The 17,184-nt window shown below is 47.9% G+C and overlaps 1 protein-coding gene across 1 annotated transcript in view; it reads right to left on the bottom strand.

The window, feature by feature from the left end:
- The window catches only part of CDH1 (cadherin 1), a 71,966-nt gene extending 60,517 nt beyond the window's left edge, over positions 1-11,449 (bottom strand). The window contains exons 1-2 of the mRNA XM_081118393.1: positions 11,258-11,449; positions 10,246-10,360 (exon numbers count right to left, since the gene is read on the bottom strand). Coding sequence (XP_080974519.1) covers positions 10,246-10,360; positions 11,258-11,305 — 163 coding nt within the window. The 5' untranslated portion in view covers positions 11,306-11,449. The remainder of the gene's footprint in view (positions 1-10,245; positions 10,361-11,257) is intronic.
- Between the last annotated feature and the right edge of the window lie 5,735 nt (positions 11,450-17,184).

The raw sequence follows: 17,184 nt of genomic DNA, 5'->3' as shown, positions 1-17,184 counted from the left end.
CAAGACAATTAGGTAAGGTTACATCAGGGGTGTGCAGGGCTCAGAGAAACTGGTGAGTGCCAAGCAGAGACACATGCCCTGAAAACATCTCCCCCCCCCCCCACCTTGTGTCCTTTCTGTGGTTCATACTGAAAAAGTTCCCTCTTTTCATTAAAACAAAAGGCACAATTACACCTGAAATTAATGATATGTCAATTACATCTCAATTTTTTTTCCAGCTTAGCATTTTTTTTAAATATGTTTTTATTGATTTTTAGAGAAAGAGGAAGGGAGAGGGATAGAGATAGAAACATCAAAGAGAGAGAAAGATCATCGATCGGCTGCCTCCTCCATGCCTCCTACTGGGGATTGAGCCCGAAATCCTGGGCATGTGCCCCGGGAATTGAATTGGTGATCTCTTAGTTCCTGTGTGGATGCTCAGCCACTGACCCACACTGGCCAGGCTCAAAGGTTTTTTTTAAAGCCCAGGGGAATCACTTCTAAAAGCAAAAGATATGTATAGACCTATATATACATTCTGAAACCCGACTCATTCATTCATTCATACATTCATCAAATACTTATTGAGTACCTATTATGTGCCAGTCACTGTTCTAGACACAATACAACCTATGAACTAAATAAGACAAAAATCCTTGGCCTCTTAGAGCTTATGTTTCGGTGAAAGGAGACAGGCAGTGGACAGGAGAAGTAAGTGAAATACATAGGACATTAGATGGTGAAAAGTGCTGTGAAGGAAATAAAACAAAGAAAGATAAACAAGAGTATTAGGGGAAGGGGCTACTACCTCAAATAGGGGGGGTTCAAGAAAGGCCTGACTGAGTGGGTGACATTTGAGCAAAAACTTAAGGACATAAACCAGTGAGCCAAGCAGGTATCAAGGGGAAAATACTGTAAACAGTGGGCAATAGCCAGTGCAAAGGCTCTGAGGTAGAAGTGTGTCTGATGTGCTCCAGATACATTCAGGGAGTAATGCAGGCAAGAGATAAAGGGGTGATTAGGGGCAGATCATGGAAACCTTGTAAGTCATAGAAAGGACAGTGACTTTTAGTCTATGTAGAATGGGAACCACTCGCAGATTTTGAGTGAGATTGGTATTTTCTAACTTACATTTTTAAAAACCATCATTCTGGCTACTGGGTAGAGAAAAGACTGCGTTGGGGGAAGTGAAGGGGAAGCAGAGAGACCAGGAAGGAGGCTGTTGTAACAATCTAGGTGAGGACCCTCTCAAACTTCTTTTGGGAAGCTCTTCTGGGAACAGACAAGGTATATTAGCGCGTTTGAAGGCCAAACCACAGAAACAGGTGTTCTTAACCTTCGACTTGCCCAGGTATTGTATAACTGAAAGGCTTTCAGCTTGTTACAAGCTCTCCTAATTACAAAGCCCAGTAATTATTATCTAGGCCTTGGCCAATTATCCCGCGGGGTCCTGTGCTGGCTACCGTTTATGATTTTGCTCATGGGAAACAGGTTCAACCCTTCCAGGCCCTATTAGGTCCTAGCAGTAACATCAGAGCCCACTGGGGTCTGGGCATGTTCTCCCTCTTTCTGGGAAGAGATCCACACCCAGTTCTCTGCCTGGCTCCTACACTTTGAGTAAGTCCCAGTTGGAACATTAATTAGTTTAGGACAGTTTTCTTCCCAACCCCCAATCTTGAATGCCGTAATAATTGCATTGTCAGGGACTTGGAAAGTTGAAAAGACAAACAGAAAGGAAAATAAGTGCTGTTCAGCTAGTATTTACTTGGAAGTGAAAGTCAAAAGGGAAGGAGGCTATGCCCTGGCCGGATAGCTCAGTTGGTTAGAGCGCCGTTCCGATACGCCAAGGATGGGTGTTTGATTGCAGGTCAGGGCACATACAAGAAGCAACCAATGCATGCATAAATAAGTGGAACAACAAATCGATGTTTCTCTCTCTCCCTTCCTCTCTCTCTCATATCAATAAATTAAAAAAAGAACTATGTTTAATAAAAGGAAAAGAGTCTAAAAATCGCCCAAAATCAAACGACAAAAGAGTCCTTCAAAGGCAAAAGAGGCTGAATTCCAATGTTGCAATTAAAATTAGTGAGATGTAAAGGTATAAGGACATATTTTCCAAAGGGAAGGAGGGAATCTCTCTCCCTTCGAACAGCGATTTTCAACCTTTTTCATCTCATGGCACACATAAACTAATTACTAAAATTCTGTGGCACACCAAAAAATATTTTTTGCCAATCTAACAACAATAACAACAACAAAAAGGTATAATTCTGATTCCTTCACACTGGGTGGCTATTGTTGTGTTGACTAGTGTCATTTTTTTTATTTGACCATCTAAGGGGAAAGGTCAGTGCCCCTAACTAAATAGTCAGGTATTGTGTGTTTTAAAAATTCTTGCGGAACGTGGGTTGAAAACGGCTGCCTTCCAGTGAATTAGGTTCCACTGGAGATGCAGGTTGGCCAAAGGCACAGGGGGCACTGATGAGAGCACAGGTTATGAAAGATAAAGGTCCCGGACTTTTGCACTGGCCAGTGTAGCTCAGTTGGTTGGGCATCATCTCATGCGCGGAAAGGTTGCTGGTTCGATTCCCAGTCAGGGCACATGCCTGGGTTGCTGGGTTTCGGGCTCAACCTCCGGTAGGGGGGATGCAGGAGGCTGAACGATCACATCCATGTTTCTCTTTCTCTCCCTTCCTTTCTCTCTCTCTAAAACAGGGGTAGGGAACATTCAGCCCTTGAGCTGTATAAGGCCTGAAAAATCATTTGGTCTGGCCCTGCCAAGGCCACCGCAGGTGAGACTCAAAAGTCAATAAATCTAGGAGCCTTTTTTTCATAGCTAATTTTTAAGTTGATCATTTTGTATGGCCTGTGAATGATGTTATAAATATCCAAATGGCCCTTGGCAGAAAAGAGGTTCCCCATCCCTGCTCTAAAATATCAATAAAATAACCTTAAAAAAAAAAGTCCAGGACTGTAGCCTCCGCTCTGCCACTACCCAGCTGGGTGACCATGGGCAAGTTGTCCAACCTCTCTGAGCCTGTTTCCTGTTCCAGAGTGGGGAATAATGACAGTTCCTGCCTTAGGCCACTGTGAGGCTTAGCTAAACCATCAAGTCTACGAGGCCCTTTGCAGGACCCACTACTAATACTGGGTAGAAATATTTATATTTTTACTTGTTGGCCACCTCCAAATACATACTCTCAGTATAGCTTTTCAATCATTTTATATTCCAGTTTAAGGAAAAACACTAATTTCCTACCCAAATTCATATTGAAACTGGTGGCTAATATTCTTTCAAGCTCCAGACCTGAAATTCCCAAACACTTCTTTGATAACTCTCCCTACCTCTGGATCCTCAAACACTCACTCACCACTTTCCCAACCAGGGACTTCCTTCTTCCCCAACTTGCTCCTCTGTCTCGTTTATTCCCCAGTATGAGTGCAAAGGAACATTCTAGAAGCTGCTGGAATTAACTCTTGCTTAGAGTCATTTAGCTGCTGGAACCTTGAGGCCTTTCCTCAAATCAAAACTATTTTGTCTTCAGGGAGGCAGGCCCCCAGTTCTTTTTGCTTAAGTCTCCCCCTGGGAGAGTAGGAAACAGGTCTCTAGATGCTGGTAGGGGAGCAAACTGATACGGTCCTTGTGAAGAAAAGTATCTGTCAAAATTACAAATGCACACACCCTGATCCAGCAGGCCAACCTGTGGAACTTTATCTTCTGCATACACCAGAACATGTGCAAAATGATATATATACTATGTTATTCCCTGGAGTGCTGTTTTCTGAAAGATAAGACACAACCCATAGTCTATCCCAGTGTCTCTCAGGGGCAGGTTAAATAGACTATGGCACATCCATGCCATGCAGCTGTAACAAAAGTAAAAGAATGTGAAAGTTCTATATAGAGAGAAAGAACACGCAAATATATTGTTGGGCAAAAAAGAAGGTACAGACCAGTGTTATCCCTATGCTACTCTTTGCATTAAAAGATTATTATTAAATTTATGTTTGCATAAAGAAATGACTCTTTTATTCCCATAAGGAAGCCCTAAAAAAGATATGCAAGCGACCAATAAAACCAGTTACTTGTGAGGAACTAACTGGTTACCTGTGCCCTGGGGAAGAACTGGGTAAAGAATGGAATGAGGCCTGGCCAGCGTGGCTCAGTGGTTGAGCATCGATCTATGATCCAGGAGATGGTAGTTCAGATCATTCCCAATCAGGGCACATGCCCAGCTTGTGGGCTCGATCCCCAGTGGGGGGCACGCAGGAGGCAGCTGATCAATGACTCTCTCATCATTGATGTTTCTATCTCTCTCTCCCTCTCCCTTCCTCTCTCTGAAATCATTAAAGATGTATTTTTTTAAAAAAAGAATGGAATGAGGTGGAAAGGAGACTTTTCCCACTTTTTAACCAAATGCATGATTTGCCTACTAAAATAGAAAGAGAACACCCTCTTATTACCTGTAGACTGAGCTCCAAGGCCTAACCCTGGCCGACCTAGGCAGCCTCGTCCTGGGACCCTCTCCTCCTGTAAGCCACCCTCCCAGTTCCAGAAGGCACAGACCCAGCCTGACTCACTATGCCCCATTACACTCCATTTCCTCTTCCTGGAGAGCTCCTTCTCCTTCTCTGCCTGACTGATGTAGACGCCCTCTCATTCACCAAGGCCTAGCAGGTAAAACCACTCCTTGCTTCCTTTGAACATGTTCCCACCCCATGGATTCTCAGGGTGCACTGGAATTACCCACTGGGCACTTGCTCTCAGAGATTTTCTGGAATCTCCCTGAGGGCAGGGGCTGGGTCTTAGGTCAGCCGGAAGAGAAGTCTGTGCACTGGCTACCTCTTTAGATCCCCCTATTCCCATCACACCTGCTCCACTTTGTAGCCACACAGCTCTCCTTCACCAGCATGGCAGAATGACCAGGCTTACCCCTCTCTGATCAACGGTGCCCTTGGATTCCTGGCCTCAGGCTGACAACCAGATGCCCACACCCTGGCTAGCACCAGGTATTTATTCAAACATTTGTGGCCTAGCTGCTGAAGTTGTCCAGTGCCATGTCCAGAACCCCACCCTCTTTGCATAAAAAGATTATTAAATTTACATTTGCATCAAGAAAAGACTCTTTTTGTATTCCCATATGGAAACTCTGAAAAAGATACACAAAAATCAGTTACCTGTGAGGAGCTAATTGGAACTGTAGCTCAGTGAATTAGCAGGAGGGGAAATCTGTGTTTTTGAAGTGCTCCAGGTGATTCGATGCTTAGCCATGTGGGTGAACCACAGTCTCAGGGGCTGGGGCAGAGCATTTATGGCAATGGGAAAACAGACTGGTATCCTAAAGCATGTGTGATGAAATACTTCTAAAAACCAAACAGAAGCTGAACCGTTTAAGGTCATCCTGAATTCCTCACCCTAGGTTGCTCCTTGCCCCACTCCTCCCACCCCAATTCTAAACAATATTCACGAGCAGGTCAACAGGCAGACTCACTTCAGACCACTGCACAGTGGCAAGCAATACCAGAATTTCCTTTTCTAGCAAAGGGCACTTTGGTCTAGTCACTGTTAGCAGAGTAGTGTTTGCTTTAACACAGGAGCATAGAGACTGAGGAAACTGGTTTGGCTGGTTTGCTGGGCAGGAGGGAGCATAGGGAAACGTTTGAACCAAAGGTAAAACACGGGAGGGAGTGTCTCAAACAGAAGGCACCAGATACTCCACGGGTTTAATATTTAATATGCATCGAGCACTTGGCACACCCTATGACTGGGTACTATTCTGCCCATTTTACTGATGGGAAAACGGTCACTTAGAAAGTCCTTGGCCAATGTCCCTCAGCTGGCAAGGGGCATCACCTGGATTTCAATGTAGGTAGCCAGACTCAGGAAGCCCCTAAATGTTGGGAAGATGCAGGCAGGGCCTTGGGGGGAAGTGGAGGACTGGAGGTAGATTAAGAAGAGGAAGGAACAGGAAGAGGAAAAGTGCAGAAAGAGGAGGGACCTGAAGCCCTGTAGAGCATAAGCTGGGGAATATAAATGGGAAACAAATTAGAGATAAAGAAACAGAGAGAGAGAGAGAGAGAGAGGCCACCACTAATTTCTTTTTAATTGACCAAAGATGAAAAACACTTAAAAATGACTAACTGCCCTTCCATTTCCGAATTTAGGTTTGAGGTCTCCCTTCTCTGCCCTCCGAAGCTTTCAGAGGGAAGCACTCAGTGCCCTGTATGCCCAGGACACACTTATCACAAAGCTCCAAGAGCCACAGCCCCAGCTCTTCCCTGCCGTTTACGATCAACAGTCTAGGGCTGGCCTAAGGCCACGAAGATTAAGAAGAAAAGAACAAGCCAAGGTATGAGGAGTAGTCAATATTTATTCATTCGTTCATTCATCTGTTCAAAACGGTCTCTGAGCGTCTACTCTGTCCCTAAGAAATGAGCCATCATCTCATGACTCCTTCTCTCTTTACATTTGTCCCACTTGCCTTTATGTTCAGCCCACATCTGTTTACTCAGCACTGTAATCCCAGGGTCCAGCCCGGCGCTGGCACTCAATGGGCACTCGTGTATTTGTGGCTAAACAAATGAATGCATATGAACATTTAATCCTCATGACAAACCTGTATCATTGCCCCCCCATTTCACACATGGGGAAACTGAGGCTCGTAGAAGTAAATTGATTTACCCAAGGTCACGCAGCTAACAGCTGAAATTCAAACCTGGACCCTTCAGGTACTTACAGAGCTACCCTGACCAGCCATACCGATTTCATTCATCTCCTTGAAAGCCTGAAGCCCAGAGAGAAGATGGGAGTTGAGGCAGAGTGGAAACCCAGAAGTCTGGATTGTGACAGGTGCCTCTCGGGGACTTTAGGGTTTTGGCAGCTTCTGGGAGATGAGAGAGCTGATTGCTTCAGCGTCTGGCTTATCTGGGGCTACGCTTGGAAGGGAATGTGTAACAGACACCAAGGTGAGCATTTCGGAAGAAAAGGCTGGCTCAATAAAAAGCCCCGGAGAGCACACAGGGATTTCCATAACCACCTGGCAGAAAGGAAAGGCAGGAGCAGCAGCCAGCCTTCCTTAAATGGCCTTGCAAGGCCCAGGACCTTGGGCCTCCACCCCTAGTGAGACACAAAGGCAAGGGCAGGAGGATGACCCATTAGTCTCCTGCCCCAGTGGGCTCTGCATTACCCTTGCCACAGATGTAAGTAATCTGGCAAGCAATGGTTAGGAGTTTGGAGGGTGGGGGAGTGGGGATCTGATGATGTAAGTTCATCCAAAGCAGGTTTCATATTTGTTTTTTTAAAGCCCATTTAATTATGGGGCCGGCATAAGGTTCCCGCCACCTTTAAGCACATCTTTTAGAAAGAAGGGGAAATGGGTGTACTTAATCCACACAGGTGGGTGCCTGCCTGTGAGCTAGGTCAATCCATCAAGCAGCCAGAGCTCACACTCAAAATACAAGCCTTGTTTGCCCAAGCCCAGGTGGCAGAGGAAGCAAAGCACGGAAACCATCAGTTTAAAAGCCAGCTGTCTTCCTTCCCCCCACCTCCCGTTGACTGAAAGCTGAGTGCGCTAGCGTAATACTTCTGAGATCCAAAAACCAACTTATGGTAAGAAAAAGGAAAATCATCAGAAACTAAAGAACCCATTTATAGCTGGTTTTTTGTCTTTGTTTTTGTTTTTAAAATACTCTCTATTCTAGAACCTGGAGAGAAACCACTGGAATAAATACGAGGATCTCATAGGGCACAGAAATGACCCCAACAAACCACCTCAAGGCCCCCTGAGTTTGGCCAAATCCTATTTGTGACACTCTATGGTCACTGGTGGACAAAAAGTGACAGGTTCCTTGTTTTCAAACTCCCATGCAGCGAATTCTCCATGAAGCCAGTGGGCTCTGGAGTGTGCTTCTTTGAAAGAACAAAAACTCAGGAGCCACTAAACTCCACTCAGGGTTCTTAACCTGGTGTCTGTGGAGGGACTGGGGGAGGAGGGTGGCCATGGACCAATGTTTGTATGCAAACTCTCCATGGAGCCAGTGTTTCAACCTGGTGGTAATGTGGCATCCTTCCATTTTCTACACTGTACAAAGAGAGTGAGGCCACCTCCCTAAACCCTGGCTGCCTTTTTAAATCACAAAACCAGTTCCCTGAGATCGCATGTGTGGTTTTATCAGGAGGGCACTTCTGTCCTGGGGTAATTACACATTGGGTTGGTGGAAGGGGTACCCCATAGTCCAAAAAGCCCCCCAAGGTGAAATGATAGGAAATCTGTTGAGTGGGTGTGGGTACATGGACATATGGGGAACTGGAACCAGACACACCAGCAGCTTGTGTAGACTGCCTCTCCCACCAAGACCACCAGCTGCAGGCCCCCTCCACTCCCACCTGGTCTGGCCCTCTGACTCGTATCTGTCACCACCACCACCACCTCTCGGGTCTGCCCTGCCAACACCTCTGCTCTTCCAGGCACACAGGGAAAATGAAATCTACTTCACAGTGGACACTAATTCCCCAAGCACCCTCTTTCCTTTTTGAGATTACTAAGGAGAAGGGGAGAGAGCAGGAGAAAGACCAGGTGGTAAACCATGAGCAGACAACTAAATTGCTTTATGCTTCAGTTTTCTCTTCTGCAAAACAGAAAGAACAATGGTGCCCACCCTCATAAGGTCCTTGGGAAGATTAAATGAGATAAAATATGTGAAGCACTTACCCCACAATCCAGTTAAAAGTGACTAATAGGGGTTGCTATTAATAATAATGATAATTATTAACATGTAATAATATTATTACTGGTCAGACACAAGAGCTTGGGGTGGGGTGGGGATAAAAAACCGACTAACCCACCCTTGGTGCCACCAAATGTCTTGATGCAGGGAAACAAAGTGAACAGCACTTGTGTTGGGACACCTCATACACACATTCACACACACTCCTGTCTCTAACCCCTGATCTGTTCTTCAAGGTTGGCTCAACTTTGCCTCCTTCCAGAAGCCAATCTTCACTGCCCACTGATACCCTACAAAACATTCCAGGCACCTAAATACCCACGTCCCACTGTGCCCTCTAAGTGGGTCCTCGGACATTCTTAGCAACCTGCTGGAGCAGGCAGTACGGAGGGAAGGGCTGGAGTGTCCCTGTCTCTCAGTCCACTCCCCGGTGCCCAGCACAGGGCGGGGCAGAACATCAAGCAGAGACCGGCCAAGTAAGGCAGACCCAGGGCGAAAATCGGGCAAACACTTCCTTCCCGACCCAACGGAAAGCTCCACACAACACACACAGACCTCAGAAAAGCAAATATGTTTTAATCAACCAAGCTGCAGTTTCTGTTTAAAAGAAAGAGGGGGGGGCCTCCCACTATTGGTACAACTTCCAAAGTTCAAAAATTTTTTTCAAGCAACATCGTGATTGCTGTAGATTTTTCACATGGTCAAAGATTAGAGGAGTAAACAATGAATTCCTTCGGGGGAATCGTGGGTGATTTCTTGTTTCAAAAAGTGTTTCTTTTATTGTTGTGATAACTCGCCCAGTCAACTAAAATCTAGAGGGGGGAGAAAGTGGTTTGGTAAAAAAAAAAAAAAAAAAAAAAAGTGCATCTGGGAATCAGTGAAACCAGAAGAGAAATCAACCTTCCCTTGCTTTCGCCCCAGGCAACAGTGAACTGAAACAAAGCAACCTCTAGAATTCTGATTATCTCAGTGATAATAAAGCCCGGAAAAGAAAAAACATGGAAAAAGAACCAAAGACATTATTCCTTGGGAGGGGGAGGTCTAGTACCTGTATCCAAATGTTTTCATGTCTAAGAGCAAAAGGCACAGCCTGATAACTGAGAGGGCTCCCCAGTCACCTCGGAGAGGGACAGAAGGGGGCCTGGGAGCCAGGTGCTCCGCCCAGTACCCACTGGGCCAACCTGTGGACTCCACCCTCTGAGCCTTCCTTGGCTCATCTGTGAATCGGGAATAACCACTTCCCTCCCGCCCTTCCCACATATTAGACTTCCGAAGCCTGAAATGACAGACTGTCTCTAAAGTGGTCAGGACAACAGGAGACACACCGAAGGCCTCTAACAAGTGCCCCCCCCCAACACAACTGGCCACACCAGGAGAGCCCCTCAACCACAGCGCTCAATCAGAGCAACGCTGAGATCACTATGACTATGTAAATTACCAAGGGGTGCCATCTGAGCCAAGGAAGAATGGGCTCCTGGACGTGGGAGCTCAATTTCTCGGACCCTCCCCACTCCCACCCGCCCGGCCCAAGATCCTCACCTCTGCCCAGGACGCGGCCCCTCTCCAAGTGCCGCCGGGGCACCGTGAACTCGTAGCTCTCGGCGCCAAAGCCGGGACGACAGGGCTCCGGCTCCTGGCAGAGCCTCGGTGAGACCTGGTAAGGGAAAGGTATGGAACCGGGATGACTCGGGGGGGGGGTCCCCGCCAGCCCACACCGAAACCAGCAGCGCCACCCCTCCCTCGCTCCGGGCGTCGGGATTGCGGGAGGGGCCCGCCCCCCGGGGCCCGCAGCCTCGCCAAGTCCCTCGAGACCCGCGGCCGCCGAGCCCCCGGGAACGCGGGGCAGAGGGGGCAGCAGGGCCACCTCCCGGACCTGGCGCCCCTCTCCTTCCCGTGCTTTTATTGCTTTTTTTTTTTTTTTTTTTTTTTTTTTTTAGTTTCATTGGAGGCACCTCTACTCTTCCCAGCTCCCCTTTGCCTTACACCGGGAACGCCCCAGTTCCTGAGTCCCGTTCCTGACCCCGAGCGCGCCCTAACAACTTCTGACCCCCCTTTCCTACCCCGGGGTCGCCCCCATACCTACTTACTACCCTTCCTTTACCTGGCAGGTGCCTTTATTTCTGCGGATCCCCCTTTCGCTACTTCAGGAATCGTCCCCACTACTCCTGGCTCCCCCTGAACTTGCACCGGGCTCCCCTTTTCAGTGTCCTGACCCCGACTCTGCTCCACGCCCCCTCCGCCCCGAGCCAGTTCTGCAGCCGAGCCGGAGTCCCCGGAGCCCGCAGCGAGGCGCGCCCCCACCTCGGGTCCTGAGGGGACGGGGGGCCAAGCCGCCCCCGCCCCCGCCCCCGCCCCCGCCCCCGCCGCGTCCGGAGCGCCGCGCAGCCTAGGCCGCTCCGGGGCCTTTGGACCCAAACTTTCTTGGAAGAAGAGGGAGCGGGGACGACAGGAGAGAGGAAGAAACCGCAACAGAGGAAGGGACTGGGGGGCCCGGGGCGCGGAGGATGGGACCGGAAGGCGCCCCTGGGAAAGCCGGGGGGACCCGACGTACCTGCAGCAGTAGCAGGAGCGCGAAGAGGCTGCGGCACGGAGGGCCCATCGCGGGCCGGCGTCGGGTAGGTCGGGTCGGGTCCGGCCGGGCTGGAGTCTGGCAGGAGCTCCAGGGACTCACAGGTGCCCCGAGGTTCGCTAAGCCACTGAGGAGGGCAGCGCCGAGGCCTCCAGGTGAGCCCCTGAGGCCCCGCCCCCTGCACGACTGATTGGCTGAGGGCGCACCTGCCGGCCGCAGCCAATGAGAGGCGCGGCGCGGCCCGGCCCGGCCGGCGTCCTCCGCCCGCAGCCGGAGGACGCGCGGCCCCGATCCCGCCCCGCCCGCCTCGCGCGGACCCGGCGACCCGCTGGCCCGCGGTGGGTAGAGCGCAGGCTGGGTGCAGGGTGCAGGGGCTCTAGGAACCCAGCCTCGCAGTGGGTGTCTCACTAACACCTGGGCTTTCGTTCTGCCTTTTTAACTGCAGGTCTCCACCGGTTCGTGTCTGCAAATCAGTTCACTGGGCAGGACCCGCCTTTGGAAAACCTCAGTTTCTTCACCTTGCAAATGGGAATAATAATCACGAACGCCTCCCTAGGTTGTGAGGTTGCCATACAATTAATGAGGCTAATAGTTCCTACACCGTAAAAGCTCTGTACCAATATGAGTGATAACAATCACAATAGGTGCTGGGCATTGGAAGTTACTGTGCCAGCCCTGTGCTAAGCATTTGACATTGACCATCTCATTTAACCTCATCTCAAAACAACCCAGAAGCTGTGCTATTATTCCCATTTGATAGATAGGCAACTGAGGCATAATTTTTTTTAACCTTTACCCACGGATATTTTTTCCATTGCTTTTCAGAGAGAGAAACATCGATGTAAGAGAGACACATTTGCTCACACCCTGACAGAGGTGGGGAACCTGCAACCTAGACACATGCCGTTGGGCAGAATCAAACCCAGGACCCTTCAGCCTGCAACTCTAACTGCTAAGCCAAACCGGCTAGTGCTGAAGTATAGAGAATTTGAGGTCAGTAGGAGATGGCAGAGGACTGGAACCCACTTCCTCTTATTTCAAGGCCCTTTCTTCTGTTAGCTTTATCTCATGTGGCTCTGGATAGCCTTCCAGCTAGAGCTGCAGTTTCCAATCTATCCTTTAATACTGACCTGAAAGAGACCCTTTCATTTTTATTATTTTTTAAATATGTTTTTATTTATTTCAGAGAGAGAGGAAAAAAGACATGCAAATGTTAGGTCAGATAGCTTCCCTGTCTGACTGCCAGGGGCCAGCTGCATCTGCATGGTTTGGCTACCCTGACAAGAACACTCTTTCCCTTCACCCTCCAAACATGGTCAGAACTGCAAAACAGTGTGAAGTCAGCTGTACATTAACTTCATGAACTTGGCAAGTCTGTGTTCTCATCTGTACAAATGGGTTGATAGGAGCTAATGGAAGAAAATCGCTAAGCAGAGTACTTGGCACCTGGCAGCAACTGCTCCGTAAATGTTTGGTGTAGAGGTTGTTTTTGGAAAGGGTCACCCCCTCTCCCTCTCCCTCTCCCCCTCTCATGTGGGGAAGGCCATGTTTAGAATATTGCACCCAGAGCTTAAAGGCAAATCTGAGCCCATTTAAGCTACTTTCTGAACCCCAGAGGAGAGGCAATGTCTCAAAGCAAGACACTGTGTAGGGTCAGCTCAGTCCCCCTCAACCTGTCTGTCCCCTCAGTTTTAATGGGTTTCCCCATCTGCCCCTTAGTTTTAATGGGTTTCTGAGCCCACACCCAGGCCATTTGGATTTCTGCGTTTTGGCTCTCTCTGCCTCTTAACCCACCAGGAGGCTCAGAGGGAAAAAGCTCCAGTATTCCTTTCCCACTGGGGCTCCTGCCGGACTGGACTGTGCATTAAACAAGATAATGGAAATACAGAAAGAGGCGTTTCCCCCATGGGGCAGCCTTGTTCGTTTATTTTTTTTCTCCCAGTTATGTAAAAATACATATTTTATGCCATCACTTAGCCCAGGGAGCCTTTAGGGCTTTGTTTTCCTCCGCCCAGCAAGCCCTGGCCTTGTAACTTCTCAGTGACTCTCATCGACTCTTCCATTACACTCTGATAATTCAATAAAAAGGATTTTAGAAAACAATTAGGGGCAGTGTGGACAGGTCTCGAGCGATGCTGTCCTCAGACTTCTCAGCAAGTCCTTCTCCAAGCTCCAGGGAGTTGATCGCAGAAGGGCTGCCCTCTGTCAGCTGTCCAGAGTGAGGAGGGGACACACAGGGGCACCCTGCAGAGGTGGGGCAATGTGTGACTGTGGCCTTCCATGAATTCCCTCAGTTTCCTCTTCCATCGAAAAAGGATATGTCATTCTGAGGATCAAATGAGCAGGTGAAGGTGAGCCCTGTGCTGCCGATGGCGTTTAGTCTCAGGCTGATGGAGGGTTCAAATTCTTCTTCTGTCACTAGCTGGGTAGCAGGTCACTTGACCTCATCCATAAAATGAGGAGTTGATAGCATTTAATTCACAAGGTTCTTGTAAGTGCCCTAAAGTTAGCTGTTAGCACTCTTGGCTTAGTACATTCCCTTCCCGGTTCTAGGCAAAATTGTGAGTTCCCATGAAGCCTCCCCACCCTCAGGCTCTCCTTTCCCCACCCGCCACCATTAAAGACTCTTAGGTTATCTAAGGCCTCTGCCTGGAGAAGTTTTCACACTGACTGGTTAGTCTGTTCAACCACCCAGGGTCATTTACATTTTAAACAGGACCCCGGGGTGTACCTCTTTCAAAGGATAAAAACCCGGGAGCCGTTAAACTCCACCCAGGGTTCTTAACCTGGTGTCTGCGGATGGACTGGGTGAGGGGGCGCCCATGGAACCCCTAAGAGTGTGTGCACACCTGCCAGTGCAGGTGGCTGAGTTCCACTGCTTTCTTTAGCTTCTCAAATGGGGGGAAGAAAGGTCAAAATCTTGGAGCTGAGATCTCTTTGCGGGCCTGTCCAATGCTAATGATAGAATTTCAGGCACCAACAGGGAAAAGAAATGTTGACCAGAGGCCTTGCCAGTGCCCCTCCAGGTGGGTGACAGGCCCTACATCGGGTGCTAACCAGGCACCCTTCTTTAGGATGACAAATTCCAGGTTTTCTTATTGCAGGTTGTGTGTCTCTGCTGGACTTTCTATTCCTGTGTCCAGGTGACTGGTCGGCCTGAGGCTAATGATTAATCCCCTTGGCAGTCCTGTCCCTTTCATCTCCTGACAAAAGGCAGCAAAATTAGTTCTCAGACTGGGAGGGGCACCCCTGCCCCAGGCTCTGCTGAGAGGAGCCCAACCCCCCAGCTGGCTAGGGTTTGCCGCCAGATCTAGAGGAGGATCCATTCTAACTGCTCCTGGGGGCTTCAGACACCTCTGCTGGGAAGGCCACCGGCCAACACACAGGGGAAGGAACTGAATATTGCGCTTCTGCCTCCTGCTAAACTAATGGGTGCTGCCCTTTGCAGTTCAGCCACTTATATCTGCAAAAAACATTTCTATTTCAAACACAAAGTAAATAGTAAAATGTATACCATGAATAGTATGATGAAACACCATAGATCTACTATCTAGCTTCAACAATTATTTTTTGTACTTTTTATAATTCATAAACTTTGTAATTGTACCAAATCTTATTTCATCTTTTCACCCTGCAGTTTTTTCAAATTAAGACTATTTTTTGAGCCCTGGCTGGATAGCTCTGTTGGTTAGATCATCGTCTGGAAACAGCAAGGTTGTGGGTTTGATTCCTAGTCAGGGCACATACGAGAATCAACCAATGAATACATAAATAAGTGGAACAACAAATTGAAGTCTCTCTTTCTCCCTTCCTTTCTCTCTCTAAAATAAATAAATAAATAAATAAAATTAAGACTATTTTTTGAAAAGCAGCGTTAGGTTCACCGCAAATTTGAGGGAAAGATAGACAGATTTCCCATATATCCCCTTCCTCATACATATACAGTCTCCCCCATTACCAACATCCCCTATCAGAGTAGTAAGTACATTTGTTAGACTTGATGAACCTACACTGACATATTATAATCACCCAAAGTTTGTAGTTTACATTATGATTCACTCTTGGTGTAGTACTTTCTATGAGTTTAGACAAATGTATACCATTACAGTATCATACAGAGTTGTTTCACTACCCTAAAAATTCTCTATGCTCCACCTACCTATTCACACACACACCCCCCCCCCCAATTCCTGTCAACCACTGATCTTAACTGTGGCCATAGATTTGCCTTTTCCAGAATGTCATATTATTGGAATCATAAGGTATGTAGACTTTTCAGATTGGCTTCTTTCACTTAATAATATGCATGTAAATTTTCTCCATGTCTTTCATGGCTTGATAGCTGATACTTTTTCTTTAATATATCTTTATTGATTTCAGAGAGAGGAAGGGAGAGAGAGAGAGAGATAGAAACATCAATGATGAGTCATTGACAGGCTGTCTTCTATAAGTCGCCTACAGGGGATCGAGCCTGCAACCTGGGCAGGTGCCCTGACCGGAAATCAAATCATGGTCTCCTGGATCATAGGTTGATGCTCAACTGCTGAGCCATGCCAGCCAGGCAGCTGATATCTTTCTAACACTGTATAATATTCCATTGTCTGAGTGTATCACAATTTATTTATCCATTCACCTATTAAAGGACATCTTTCTTGGTTGCTTCCAAAATTTGGCAATTATGAATAAAGCTGTTATAAACATCTATGTGCAGGTTTCTGTGTGTATATACGTTTTCAATGTTTTCTGTTCCTTTGTTTCTATTTTGACATAATTCCAGACTTACAGAGGACAGTTTTGTTTTGTTTTGTTAAGGGGCTTAAAAAAAAAAAAAAAAGATACCATAGCCTGGCCAGAAGTGGCTCAGCAGTTGAGCATCGACCTAGGATCCAGGCGACAGGGGTTCGATTCTCAGTCAGGACACATGCCCGGGTTGCGGGCTCGATCCTCAGTCAGGGGCATGCAGGAGGCAGACGATCAATGACTCTCTCATCATTGATGTTTCTATCTCTGTCTCTCCCTCTCCTTTCCTCTCTCTGAAATCAATAAAGATATATATATTCTTTAAAATGATAGCTACCATTTACTGGAGTTCACCATACTCTATAAGGCTTCTCCCACCAGTCCTCATCAGCCCTTTGGGTGCTATCACTACATCCGTTTTACAGATTTGGAAGCAGAGGCTCAGAGAGGTAAAAAGATACACAGTAACAGTGACAGAACTGGAATTTGAAGCCACAGGCCTCCAAAGACTCTGAATCATGATGTTGTACTGCTGAAGTCAGGGCAGGCTTTTTTGGTTTTTCGGTTTTTTGAATTATGTCTTTATTGATTTCAGAGAGAGAAAGGGACAGGGGGAGAGAGAGAGAGAGAGCAACATCAATGATGAGAGTCACTGATTGGCTGCCTCCTGCACACCCCTTGCTGGCGATCGAGCCCGCAACCCGGGCATTCGCCCTGACTGGGAATCGAACCGCAATCTCCTAGATCATAAGTCGATGCTCAACCCCTAGCCACGCTGGCCAGGCCAAGGCAGGCTTTTATTTCCAGGTGCCATATGTACTGAGAGGCAAACCTGGCTTAATTTAGCAAGAAATGGTCTGTGGAGTTGACCTGAAATTCCTGACTCCAGGGCAGCCACGAGGTGGCAAGAGCACAGCCTGAGTTGCCAATAGTTCAGCCTGGCTGGAGCTTCCAGGATATTGAGGGGTGGGGTGATGAGAACTGAAACCAGAGGGGCAGGCCCTGGGTCTGACCATTCGGTCCTCCAGCCTGCCTACAGAGCAGAAAGTATTTCCCCCATTTTCCAGAGGAGGAGACTGAGGCTCAGAGGGATAAACAGCCAGGTCATGGCAGAGGTAGGCTTGAGGCTAGTGCTCCAGCTATGAGCCAACGGCAAGATCGTTCCCAGC

Source organism: Miniopterus schreibersii (assembly GCF_964146895.1).
Source record: "Miniopterus schreibersii genome assembly, chromosome: 18".
NCBI classification, from domain to species: domain Eukaryota; kingdom Metazoa; phylum Chordata; class Mammalia; order Chiroptera; family Miniopteridae; genus Miniopterus; species Miniopterus schreibersii.
This window is presented reverse-complemented; position numbering and strand designations above follow the sequence as displayed.